Genomic DNA, 12775 nt, shown 5'->3' on the forward strand with positions numbered 1-12775 from the left:
CTTATCCCATATCTCCACACCATCCCAAATCTGTGCAGAGATGGCAGTCATCCTTCAGTTCCAGATCCTCCAGTCGGCCATTAGGCTCATCAGGACCACGGCAGATCGGGACCCTCAGAGGACGACCTGCCTTGGGGCCCAGCCTGCCATCCAGCAACACACCATCCAACAGAGACCACGGAGCTTTGCGGGTGAGCATGGGCTTGAGGCGGCGGCACATTCAGTATCATGGTGAGTGATTTGGTGAAGCTTATCCCCGGTCCTCCGAAAAGCCCGCAGACGGCTGTCGCTGGCACCCCTGGAGCTGCTGACTCGCATGCGTTCGGTGGCCAGTGAAGAGCTCTCCCACATGATCAAGCGCCGCATGGGCCAGGAGAGCCCAGTGCATGCCTCCGAGGCCGAGTTCAGCCAGCGCCTGCAGAGGCTGCTACTGCTGGCTGTCAACCTGCTCATCTACCAAGGTACCAGGGCACCAAGATGGCTGCTGGCTTCTAGAACATTCCTACTCCTTCATCCTGCCACGTTTGTGTCTTCTGATTGTTTGCCTCGTATAATAAATATTCATGTTCTTTCAGGTCATTTTATTCTTTCGTATATTATTCTTTTGATTAATGAATTCACTGCATTTAGTGCCCTTGCTTGTTTAATCTCATGATCCCCTCCTGCTATCAGGTGTGAGACAGGACCTCTTTGATCTGCTGAATATCCCAGACTCCCCCGTGCCGCAGCATGCCCCGAGTGACCCTACAGAGCCAGGTGCCCCATGGACCCCGGGCATTATGGGTAGTTTCCAGAAGGAGATCTTTGAGCTGCTGATGGAGGGCCTGAGGACTGGCCTGGTCAGTATTCTTCAACGGGAAAGGGGGGGTATGTCCTGAGAGTGGTCACATGACACAGCCTGTCTGGCTTTCAGGGAGGCTTGGGCAGAGGGGGCGCCCCCCGACAGCAGTGGGCACGGATTCTGTGGTCGTGCCGCGACACTTTCCGCGCTCAGTTCGTCCGCCTGCTAGCGCACGCCCTGAACCCGGCACGCCCCCTGGACGAGCGGAAGCGAGCCTTGGGCTTTGTCTACAAATCTGGCCGCCCTGACGTCTTGCGGGAGGCGGTCAGCCTGAGTCCAGAGGTGAGGGGGGTTGTGGTGGTTGGGTGGGCATCGCATGGAGCTGACTTTTTCGCGACACTTTGGGTATGGGGATGGGGGGCTCGGGCAGAGGTTGCAATGCTAAAGCTAATATGGGCTGCAGTACCGCCAACAGCTGCTAGGTGGCACAGTAACACGTCTAGCAAACTTTGACACATGCTAACAGCTACAATTTTCTTTGGGATTAATGCAGTCTCTACCCACCCATACACCTACTTACCTACCGTCCTGCGCTACATGCTTGTTTATGCTGATCATGTGACCACACACTGGTTGGTTGTACCACTGGCAGTAACTCCTGTTTCCTCTCCATTTCCACCCTCTCCCTGTGGCCCCCCAGCTGGCCCTGTACCTGTGCGAAATGCTCTACCACCACAGGGACAGTCTGACACAAGAGGATCAGGCATCCATCAGCAACCTTCTGGTCTCCCCCAAGTACTCTGCCCCCCCGGGCACTGGCTCGGAAACCGACCTCTCAGTGGCCTTCCGAGAGGTAACCCCTTTATGAAGTTCAGTCTCCGTAGCGATGTACCAAACCAGTTTTCAGCACGATCGGCATATAAAAACATGCACAAGGGCTTGCTAATGGTTCTCTGATGTCCGTCTGAGGTATCTTCACCAGACCCTTCATTATTCAGGATCTGCTGAGGTTTGAGTCAGAGAAGAAGGCTTCCAGGGTGGCCTGGGAGAAGAAGACAGAGAGCGCACAGAGGAGGTGAGAACCCAGTTCGGCATGGTTCCTCGATCGGCCCATGACCCATAGAGCCCACTCCCCCTGACCACGTCCTTGCCCCGCCCTCCGGAAGCCTGATGCAGCGGCTCGATGCCAAGTTGAAGGAGATCTCCAGGGTGGCAGCAGACGTGACGCAGGCAGTGTCACAGCAGCAGAGCGCCGAGCGGAAGAAGGTCATGCAGCACATTCGCAGCCTCTGTAAGCTGAGCCTGACGGCCAGCCGGCACTGGCAGTGGCTGGTGCAGCAGCTCACACACGACCGGTGAGTCGGGGTTGCCGGTGTGCCGCAGGTCGGCTCTCAAGGAGCAGTGGTTGTACAAGCAGAGGTGGAGGGGTCCCTAACAACATCCATCCTCTGGCTCATGTTCACTATTTCAGCGCAGTGTGGTACGACCCTGCCTCATATCCCACATCCTGGCAGCTGGACCCCACAGAAGGGCCCAACCGGGAACGCCGCCGCCTGCAGAGGTGCTACATGACCGTCCCCAACAAGTACCTGCTGAAGGAACGCAGGAAATGCGAAGGTAGGCTGGGCCAGACGCCATCACGCATGTTAGCCATTCTGTTCCTGCCTGAAGTGGATTCATTAGTGTCTAGACTCAAGCAGTCTGTTCAGAACCGCAAATATCTCCAAACACCTTGTTACTGCCTTGGTGGATGTGGTTCGGTACCGAACATTAATTTCAGGACAATATCACAAGACGCTTAGCAGCAACACTATGCAGAAAACTAAAGGACACAACAGAAGTTACAACAATGTCATAAAGGAAAATAAGCTTGCGTAGGCGTGCTATTTGCATGCGACTTGCAAGTTCAAGGAAAAGGATGCTGAGAGCGATATGCAGGAAACACCAGCACCTGAAGTAGTTCAGAAGCAAAACCGGTTGTTTACTATAGAGCAAAATAAATGCAAAATAATCATAATTAATAAAAATGTATCGTTAAAAAAAATGCTTTTCCTTCACATCAAATTTGTTATCCTAATTTGCTTTGCAAAATCAGTCGCTGTATCAAACACACCCACCCGATTCGCAGCAACGTACTGGTATGCATGGAAGTTTTTCTTCTTCTGCACATCGTCTTTGATGGCTTCCATGACATGAGTCTGTCTTTCCCCAGATCCAGTCAGGCCCCCGCTCTCATTCCTTTTCGAGGACAGGACCCACTCCTATGTCTCCTCCACTGTGAAGGACAAGGCCACCAGCGAGCCGACGCGGTAGGCCTCTGATCCTGAGCCTCCCTCAAGAGGCTCCCTATCAAGCCTTTTAATAAAAGTGTCCCCTAAATGAACACAGACAGCTGTGGCGTGACTCCTTTCACAGCGACAGTTATGACCGCAGTCATTCGGGCTGCAAGTGCACGGCAGTGTCGTTTCTCTTAATGAGCTTCCTGCCAGAATGCCTTCAGCAATATCAAGCCTTGCATTTGGGTGATGAGTTGAAGGCATCTGCGACCTTGCATCTGAGCATCCGCGGCAAGGGGCCACAAGAATGCTGGACTGAAGTGCATGTCATGTCCATTTAGGTCCACCATGAAGTGTTTCAGCGTTGCCCCCTCTCGGGAGACTCCGGGAGATCTGCTTTTGGGTAAGACTTTCTACTGATGCCATACCTCATAACTGCTTGGCACACATCATTTTTCCCGGTCAGTATGGACATCCACTTTTTTTTTTGCTCTACAGGGAAGTCTGGCATGTACTTTGTTGAGGACCACGCTACCGATACTCCCGACAGTCATGTAAGAGATGCCGGTCTTGCCTCCACCCTTCTGCATTGTCCAGTGGTGACCCATGCCTTATTTGGTTTTGTGTCTTTCTATGAAGAAGTTTGTTTAAAAAGCGTTTACATTAAGTTGTTCGAATTCAAAACAACAACTCCCAATTTGCTTCTGTAGGAATGAGTAAAGACTATTCCTTTAGAGAATGTTTATATTGAATAGCGTATGCAAGTAACCTGCAGACAGATAAGTAGTGTTTTAGGGTTGTGACCCAAGTGTGGTGGTGTGGCCTCTGGAGACGGGGCAGTGGGATGCGATTAAGACAGGCAGCCATGTGCCTAATGTGGGTTTTTCAGATGAATTTGTACTTTGGGCCAGTTACCCTTTAGCAGGAGACTAGCTGATGTGCTGAATGAGAAGGTCAGTCTCTTTGGCTTTCCTGATTGTGAAGAGCATTGCTGCGTATCTTGCCAGAGCCCCCACGGGGAGACGGAGCCTGCATCGTTCTCTTGGACCTATGAGGAGATCAAGGAGGTCCACAAGTGCTGGTGGCAGCTCAGGGACAACGCATTGGAGATCTTCCTCACCAATGGGAGGACTCTGCTGCTAGCGTTTGACAACACCAAGGTAGGTTCAGTATGGTAAGAACACTGACTGCGAGCCTTCCACATGGTGGACAGCAGAGGGATCTCTGTGATATAGGGGGCAGGTTTAGGGATGCTGGGAATTCCGTTTCATTTGGGGGTATGACGATTCAGGAAAAGCGCGAGGAGGAAACACTTTTTCATGAACTTGCCCAACCTGAGTTTTCCTTACCTCAATCTTAATGTAATTTTTAAAGTCCTGTTATCTTTGTCTTGCATGAGTTTGAGATGGTACTGTCTGATGTGCAGGCCCGCGACAACATGTACCACAACATCCTGACCTCAGACCTGCCCAATCTGCTGGAGCACGGGAACATCACAGCGCTGACCCAGCTGTGGGGCTCGGGCCTGATCTCCAACTTCGAGTACCTGACGCACCTGAACAAACACGCTGGTCGCTCCTTCAACGACCTTATGCAGTACCCTGTGTTCCCCTTCATCCTCAACGACTATGCCAGCATGACGCTGGACCTGCAGGATCCTTCTATCTACAGGTCGGCCTTGTCTGTACCTTACTCAAACAGCCCCAGCAATTGTTGCTACAGGTCTTCAAGAACTTCACGCCTAAAACAAAAAAAAAAATTTGCATAAATGTCCATATATACATGCTTGTTGCATAGAATCTGGGCTATGTATCTGAGAGCAATTCTGAACCAATTCATGCACATTTGACTGTATATTGTACCTTTAAGAATGCGTGCTTCTTGCCATAAAATAAGATGATTTAGCTCTTAGTCAGCCCTCCCGAGAACATCTCAACACCTGTGGTGCTGAATGTTGAACATAATTTGAAAATAGCTGTTAGTCTTCTCCAGAAGGTGTTTTAGTCTAACCCACGGGTCAGTCTTTCTGGAGCAGGTTTATCGCTTAGCTCCTGCTCTGAGTAACGGCAATGATGTATCGTAATGTCAGGATGTCTAAGAGGTCATTTCAGAGAACTGAGCCAAAGATACTGTCATCAACGGTAAAGCTTCCAGATATAAAGAAGACTACAGTCAAGATGGTGAAAAAGCTACTTTCCATATCAAGACAACTTTTCATGTTTTTGGACAGGAACCTTGGCAAGCCCATAGCGGTCCAGTCCAAAGAGAAGGAGGACCGTTATATAGACAACTACAAGGTACGTTCGTCTGGAGATATTTGCCGCAGACCATTTTATCCGATTCTCTAGCCAATTGAGCGTGCTGTCTGCACAGATTATGGAACATAAAGCGTTAGGTGTTATGTAGTGCATAGTGTGATTGTGACTCCTTTGGGGACATCACTGATGGTCTTTCAGTACCTGGAAGAGGAGTTTGTAAAGGGTGTACGTGATGACGATCCCGTGCCCCCGGTACAGCCCTACCACTACGGCTCACACTACTCAAACAGCGGGACTGTCCTACACTTCTTGGTCAGGATGCCTCCCTTCACCAAGATGTTCCTGGCATACCAAGGTGGGGGGCACAGCCCATTCCAAGACTGGGGCTCATGAAGGGGGAGGGGGTTCCCTTGGAAAAGGTTGTCTCACCAGTCATCGCTGTCTAGTCTCTTTATGTCCATCGCATTTCCGCAGGTCCCCCTGGCTGCCGAATCAGTATAGCTTTGAAGAGTACATATGAAAGGGGTTGTGATCTTTAAAGCTGTTGATTTTGAAGTATTGTTCTTAGCCGAAGCTGTGAGCATGGCTTTTTAGAATACCCACCTGCCCCTGCCTCCCTTCAGGACGGGCTTTTGTCACAGATGTAAATGACCTGCAGCTTGAGGCCATGACGCAGTGGAGGTAATGGACTCGTCCCCAACTCTTCTGTGTGATCCGACAGATCAGAGCTTCGATATCCCTGACCGCACGTTTCACTCCATGAATACCACCTGGCGTCTCTCATCCTACGAGTCCATGACCGACGTCAAGGAGCTCATCCCAGAGTTCTTTTACCTGCCTGAGTTTCTGGTCAACAGGGAAGGTAGAGATCTATCAGTTAATGATGTTAATGTTGGTATTCTGAATGGGACCTTCTGTTGTGCTAAAGGACAAGTTCTACAAAAAGTATTCTAAGAATAAAATGTTGTCATCAAGATCATATGTGTGTTTCCTGAAAAGATCTGTGTTTAATAGCCGCGGAACATCTTTTGTGGGCTCCGCCCCTTGCCGTCACCCAGGCTTCGACTTTGGCGTACGGCAGAACAGTGAACGCGTGAACCACGTCAACCTGCCTCCCTGGGCTCGCAACGACCCTCGTCTCTTCGTCCTGATCCACCGGCAGGCCCTGGAGTCTGACCAGGTGTCCCAGACCCTGTGCCAGTGGATCGACCTTGTCTTCGGTTTCAAGCAGAAGGGCAAGGCAGCCGTGCAGGCCGTCAACGTCTTCCACCCCGCTGTGAGTCTGGCCTTCACCAGCTAGGACTCTCCTGAAACGTAGCCACTTATAAACTCCCGGCTGTGAGATGCATACACAAACAGCCCAACTAGTTATTACTTCCTAGAGATGCATGATATTTCAGGTAACATACCAGCATTGGCTGACGTTCGTTAAAAATCAAGACGTCAGTATCTGTCTGATGTGTTACCCAAGTAACATCATTCATATCAGTGTCACTACAGATTTGTGGAGCTCAGTGGTTAGACGGTTATTGGTGATATTACACAAAAATATATCTGTTATCGGTACTGGGCAAAATTTCCACGTCTGTGTACCACTAGGGGGTACTCCTGACATGCATCAATGTGCATTCTTTGTGCACCATTCATAAAAACCCTGGTCATCAGTTATGGAAGTCCTCCTCCAGATACTGTTTCTCGCCACATAGACGTATTTTGGGATGGATGTGTCTGCGGTGGAGGACCCTGTGCAGCGGCGTGCTCTGGAGACCATGATCAAGACGTATGGACAGACCCCCCGACAGCTCTTCAGCACTTCCCACGTCAGCCGGGACGCGGAGTTGCCGGCTGCCATGGGGCTCCTGGTCCATCTGGCCTTTCGGGAGAACAGGGAACACGGCAAGGAGCCTACATGCCCGGTATGTGGCCGTGGTCCATGAGAGCCGGACCTGTTAGCCGATGCCAGCATGTTCTTACGGGAGTTTCCTTTCCCCACCTTCTTACCACAGAGCCCTTTGCCCTGGATCAAAGGCCTGAAATGGGGGGAGTACGTGGGCTCCCCCAGTGCCCCGGACCCCGTGGTGTGCTTCAGCCAGCCTCATGGAGAGTGTTTCGGCTCCCTGCTGGCCCTGCCCACCCGAGCCATCTGCGGTCTCTCCCGCAAGTTCTGCCTCATGATGATCTACAGTAAAGAGCAAGGTGAGACCCCCACTCCTGCTCCATTGGGGCGAGCTGAGACGAGAGGCGAAAGATGGCTTCTTGGGAGACTGCCCCCTAGCTGTCCATTTTGGTTCCATCCACCCATCTACCTTTATTCCTGTGCAGCATCTCGGCATCACATTCTTACCGAAACCTACAGATATTTCTTTCCGTAATGTGTTTTGTGGAAGGGAGACAGTGATTGAGCTAAATGATCTGTGTTGAGAGCTATAGCACACTCCCGATATTCAGGACACTCGTGTGGTGATTCGCCTTTTGTGAGTTTGGTGGGGGTGCAGTCGTGCTGCCTCCGCCCAGGGCTGATTGTGTGAGGGAGACCATCTGGAGTACATCTCACACCATGCGCTTTAACAGACGCTATTACCACGCTATTACCGCCCTATCTGATAAGCGGTTATTGAAACTGGGCGGAGGAATCGTAGCCGGAATAAGCAACCCATGTATCACTTTGACGTTCAGATCAATACTGCCTGGTCTGTCTCTGTACATGGACCATCTGGTAACTATAAGGGTAAAGCTATAAGCATAGCAGGTGAAGGCAGGTTGTTTATAGAGGAGGCGAAAAGGGGAGGTTTTTAATACTAAGAGATTTTAACATGAAGGATTTAACATGAAGGATTTAACATGACGGTGGCTCAGAAAACCATATTCCTGTGGAATTGAGCCTCTACAGGTGTTTCTACACTGTATACCTTGGAGTGGTTGATCACAGTGACTAAAAGAAGATGGAATTTTTCTTTGGAAAGAGCTTATCAATTAGGGGTGATCTTCTGCTTGATCCATAGACATTATCAATTTGGGATGATCGCTTGCCTGATTCATATATATATATATATATATATATATATATATATATATATATATAATATTGTCAATTAGGTGTGACCTCTTGTTTGACCCATAGACTGTTATTAATTAATTAATCATGGTCTCCTATTTGATCCTTGTTTGTGCACTGATCTATCTGGCCCCAGGGGTTCCCTTTGAGTCCCCCATTCCCTCTGATGAGAGCGCCCCCCCCATCTCACTGCATGACCATTGCAGGAGTGCGGAGCATGCGCAGTACAGACATCCGGTGGTCTGCTATCTTGAGCTGGGGCTACGCCGACCACATGCTGCGGCTGAAGAGCAGACAGAGCGAGCCTCCTGTCAGCTTCCTGCAGTGCTCCCCGCTGTACCAGGTGAGGCAGGAGCCGGGGAGCGGGTCGGCCGGGAAGTGGGCAGCCCAGGGAGTCTGCGGCCCAGGGAGTCTGGTAGCAGGTGGCCTGTGAAGCGCAGCTTCCTGGGAAGAGGCTCTGCCAGTTAGTCATGCTGAGGGGACAGCCAAGCATCTCAGCCAGCAGCTCCAGTCACCATATGTTAAGAAACGGCACATAAAATTTAAAAAATGCACTTTGGAGGGGGAACCATCCGGTGCTTGTCAGTGCCACTCTCCTTAGACCTCAGCCTTAGATTCTTACAAAATACAAAACAAATTAAAATATCGTATTCAGCTCTGAAATTCTCCAGTTTTTTTCGTCATGTGGTCATTTCCTTATTCATTTCATTTATTCACTGAGAGATACTCGGATAAATGGGGTAAATAGTCAGTTCACTGAAGCACTATGCGGAATGTAGGGAGAATGTACACGACACTGCCCTCTAGCTGCAGCATTTGTACAACGCGTGCCACTGCCTCACTCCTCTTCTCCCTTAGGTTACCAGCTGTGCCTGGGTGCCTGACAGCTGTCAGCTCTTCACAGGCACCAAGTGTGGTGCCATCACGGTATACGCCAGCCGCTTCAGCTGCAGCCCGGTACGTGTGGCATGCCTGGTCCATACCCTGCCAACTGGGTCACTCGGATCGGCTTTGTTTGTGTAGAAACACCACCTGTTAGATGTTAGAACCTAAAGCGCTTCATGCTGCCAATTATTGGCTCCTCTCTGCCACATGGGAGGACTTGCCTTCCCCTGATTGGGCAGCCTCTCTCCCCGCCCATACTGAGTGACCTTGTCTCGCACAGCCTTTGGAAGTGGAGGTGGAGTCCCAGGTGCAGCTGTACGGCCACACAGAAGAGGTCACAGGCCTGTTTGTTTGCAAGCCGTTCAGCATCCTCATCAGCGTTAGCAAGGACGGCACCTGCATCCTCTGGGACCTCAACAGGTACGTCCACAGGCAGCAAAGCTCTGGTGGTGGGAGAAAGGCATCCATAGTCTTCCTAACCTCCAGCTTGTGTCTGTAAACACGTCAGTCTAATCGGGCTCTACACAAGTCAAGCGTGCTTGACCTTGCTGCCCAACACCCCTGCCTCCCCCTCCCACCCCACAGATTGTGCTACGTGCAGTCTCTCACCGGCCACAAAAGTCCCGTGGTAGCTGTGTCTGCCAGCGAGACGACAGGGGACATCGCCACGGCATGTAACTCAGGTGAGGTCAAGGCCCCAGATGAGACCCCCTTTGGAGATGCCACAAGCATGGTACAGTGGTACCTTAGTTCTCGAACTCATTAGACCTCGAATTTCTTAAAAGTTAAAAAAAAAAAGACCTAGAGCTCAATCTGAATCTCAGAAGTCGAACCGTGAACAGATAACTAAGATAACTTGTACGCGCGGGGAAATGATTCACGCGGCACGTCTCTCAGCAGAAACACAGCGTAACTCTTCAGTATCAGCCTCGCATTCGCTGTGATAGCATCGTTTGTTGGTGATAGTGCTGTTTTTATTGAAAATACTGTACTTTTATATCATTTTGGTAGCCATTGCTCACCAAAAAGTTGTGCAGTAGTTGTACAAATGTTACCACCTAAAAGTTTGCGATTTATGAACAAATTAACAAATAATAAAAATAAACTATATTAATTATATATAAATTAATAATAAAAATAAACAATGAACCGCATGGCATAGTCCAGTGTTGGGGTATGGCTTGGGGTTGTCACAATCTGTTGAGCCGGTGTTCTGTCGAGTTGAGCTACTTTTGTCGAGTTAGGCTACCGTAGTGTTAATCAATAGCCCTAACCCCCAAAAAACCCCTAAAACCCTCACCCTAACCCTAATCCCAAGATGGTGGAACTGCACATGCGCAGAAAGGGTCGATAGCAGGTCTCGATAGGTAGCTCAACTCGTCAGGACACCGGGACTCGGGAAGCAGGGACAGGACTCAAGCGACTGGGAAAGCATGAGGTTTAAATGAGAACAGGCAGATCAACACAATGACATCACAATGACCGGACTGGGGAAACAAACTGAAACGCGGACTAAATACAGAGGACTAATGACAACAACCAGAAACAGCTGATGACATGGGGATTCCACACAGGGTTAACGAGGGGGCGTGGCACACAGAAGGAGAGGACGAGCGGGGCAGGGCAGGGGTAGTGTTAGGGTACAATCTTTATCGTTTTGGAAGCCATTAAGAAAAAAAAGCTCTTCCTGTTTTATCCTGTTCATTTTGTGTTTAAATGCTAAAAAAACATTTAGGTGTAATTTTGCCAATCAATTGGTTTTCCATTATTTTTTATGGGGAAAATTCAAGCAGAATTCAAACTTTTTAGGATTTGAACTCGAGTTCTGAACGGATTAAGTTCGAGTTCTGAGGTACCACTGTATATGTAATCCTGTAACCCTGCAATAATGTGGGTGTGAGACACCTGCACGAGTCAGTATGAAGTAGAACATCCGTCTGAGGTCTGTTCTGATATTTCATTTTTTGCAAACGTGTGGTGTTTCATCTTGTTGTTGTTGTTGTTGATCGTTTGTTGCCTTGGAAACCTGGGAGCCAGTGGGCGGAGGCAGTGACCTGCGGCTGTGGACAGTCAATGGGGACCTGATCGGTCACGTGCACTGCAGGGAGATCATCTGCTCGATGGCATTCTCCAACCAGCCAGAGGGCATTTCCGTCAATGTCATCGCAGGGGGGTTGGAGAATGGTGTGGTCAGGTAGGGAGAATCCCTGGGGTTTGATCTTACCCCCCACCCCCCAAATAATGCCCCCAACCGCCCAGGCATGCCAGCTTTGCACAGGATAAACGCCTTCTCATGAAACCTTTTTGAGGCTAACCTAAATCCCACAGGCCTGTGTCCAAGCAACCGTTTCAAAATCCCCCCCGTTCCATTTTAATCACAATGGCTGACTCATTCTTTCACTGCAACATGAAAAGGAGTTTCTCCCCTTTTAGAAACAGATGTTGTAAAATCCTTTAATCATCCTTCGGCGGTGGAGATGGCGCTCGAGATGAATCGCCCAGCTGAATGAAAGGGCCCGCGTGCTAACGTAATTAGCCACGTCGGCCAACTGCTGCCTTTTGGATTCAGGTGTTTAAATAAGCAACACCTGAAATTGCTTGCCAGATAAACGGCCTGTCTGAGAGTGTAGACCGTGACGCCGTAAGCCTTCTGTAGCTGGTGACCCGAACTTGAGTTTACAGACCGGGGATCGCCGATTCCTGCAGCCATCAAGAGCTGTCACGTCTGCACTTGGATCAGTATTTATTCTAACATTAGTGTAAGGGCTATCCCATGTAAGGGCTATCCCATGTAAGGGCTATCCCATGTCCCTTCAGGGTCTGCCCAGCTCACACTTTGTCTTCCAGGACTTCAGAAACACTACTACATAATCTATCTCTATCCCGATCATTCACCGGTACATTAGTACCCAGTTAGAAGCATACCATTCAAGGCTAAGTGTGTGTGCCCAGCCCTGAAATGAACGCAGACCACCATTTTGAACTCCTGAATATTTCAGGCTCTTTGTGAGGTGCACTAAAAGTAAATCTGTAATGAAAAAAATAACATGTCGTAGGGGTTGGTGTACTCTTTTAAAAGAGCCCTGTCCAGAACTAAATGTCCTAAAAGGCTAAACTACTAAAGTGGACATCATTGCAGAATCATTCGTTGTTCATGAGAGATGTTTAGCGTTTGATAGCCGAGACACCCATGCACGGGGGACCCCGGCTCTGATAGAATTGGAATTTAATGATTAATTGTCATTGTTGCCACACCACAGCACACAGTGCACAACGACTAAATGTGTCCTCTGCATTTAACCCGTATGTGACAATGTGACACAGCAGGGGGCAGCTAATTCAGCTCCCGGAGAGCAGTGCTTGGGGACGGTACCTTACTCAGGGTACCTCAGTGGTGCCTTGCTGGTCGGGGATTCGAACCTGCACCTGAATCTTTCAGTTACAAGTGCACTTCCCTAACCATTAAGCCACCACTGCCCAAGAGCTCAACTCGGCACAGAGACACGTGCACGACGGACCC

At 49.7% G+C, this 12775-nt stretch overlaps 1 protein-coding gene across 7 annotated transcripts in view; it reads left to right on the top strand.

The window, feature by feature from the left end:
- LOC125715621 (lysosomal-trafficking regulator-like) overlaps positions 1–12775 on the top strand; it is a 52860-nt gene that overhangs the window by 37103 nt on the left and 2982 nt on the right. For all 7 annotated transcript variants that reach the window (XM_048987379.1, XM_048987380.1, XM_048987383.1 and 4 more), the window contains 24 exons: positions 39–191; positions 273–461; positions 673–839; positions 914–1123; positions 1482–1634; positions 1780–1856; positions 1948–2136; positions 2253–2398; positions 2994–3090; positions 3399–3460; positions 3556–3611; positions 4065–4217; positions 4484–4728; positions 5288–5354; positions 5514–5670; positions 6037–6177; positions 6374–6591; positions 7022–7231; positions 7322–7511; positions 8577–8713; positions 9229–9327; positions 9536–9675; positions 9841–9938; positions 11293–11449. In XM_048987379.1, coding sequence (XP_048843336.1) covers positions 39–191; positions 273–461; positions 673–839; positions 914–1123; positions 1482–1634; positions 1780–1856; positions 1948–2136; positions 2253–2398; positions 2994–3090; positions 3399–3460; positions 3556–3611; positions 4065–4217; positions 4484–4728; positions 5288–5354; positions 5514–5670; positions 6037–6177; positions 6374–6591; positions 7022–7231; positions 7322–7511; positions 8577–8713; positions 9229–9327; positions 9536–9675; positions 9841–9938; positions 11293–11449 — 3511 coding nt within the window. The remainder of the gene's footprint in view (positions 1–38; positions 192–272; positions 462–672; positions 840–913; positions 1124–1481; positions 1635–1779; positions 1857–1947; positions 2137–2252; positions 2399–2993; positions 3091–3398; positions 3461–3555; positions 3612–4064; positions 4218–4483; positions 4729–5287; positions 5355–5513; positions 5671–6036; positions 6178–6373; positions 6592–7021; positions 7232–7321; positions 7512–8576; positions 8714–9228; positions 9328–9535; positions 9676–9840; positions 9939–11292; positions 11450–12775) is intronic.

This window comes from Brienomyrus brachyistius, chromosome 20 (genome assembly GCF_023856365.1).
Source record: "Brienomyrus brachyistius isolate T26 chromosome 20, BBRACH_0.4, whole genome shotgun sequence".
NCBI lineage: Eukaryota > Metazoa > Chordata > Actinopteri > Osteoglossiformes > Mormyridae > Brienomyrus > Brienomyrus brachyistius.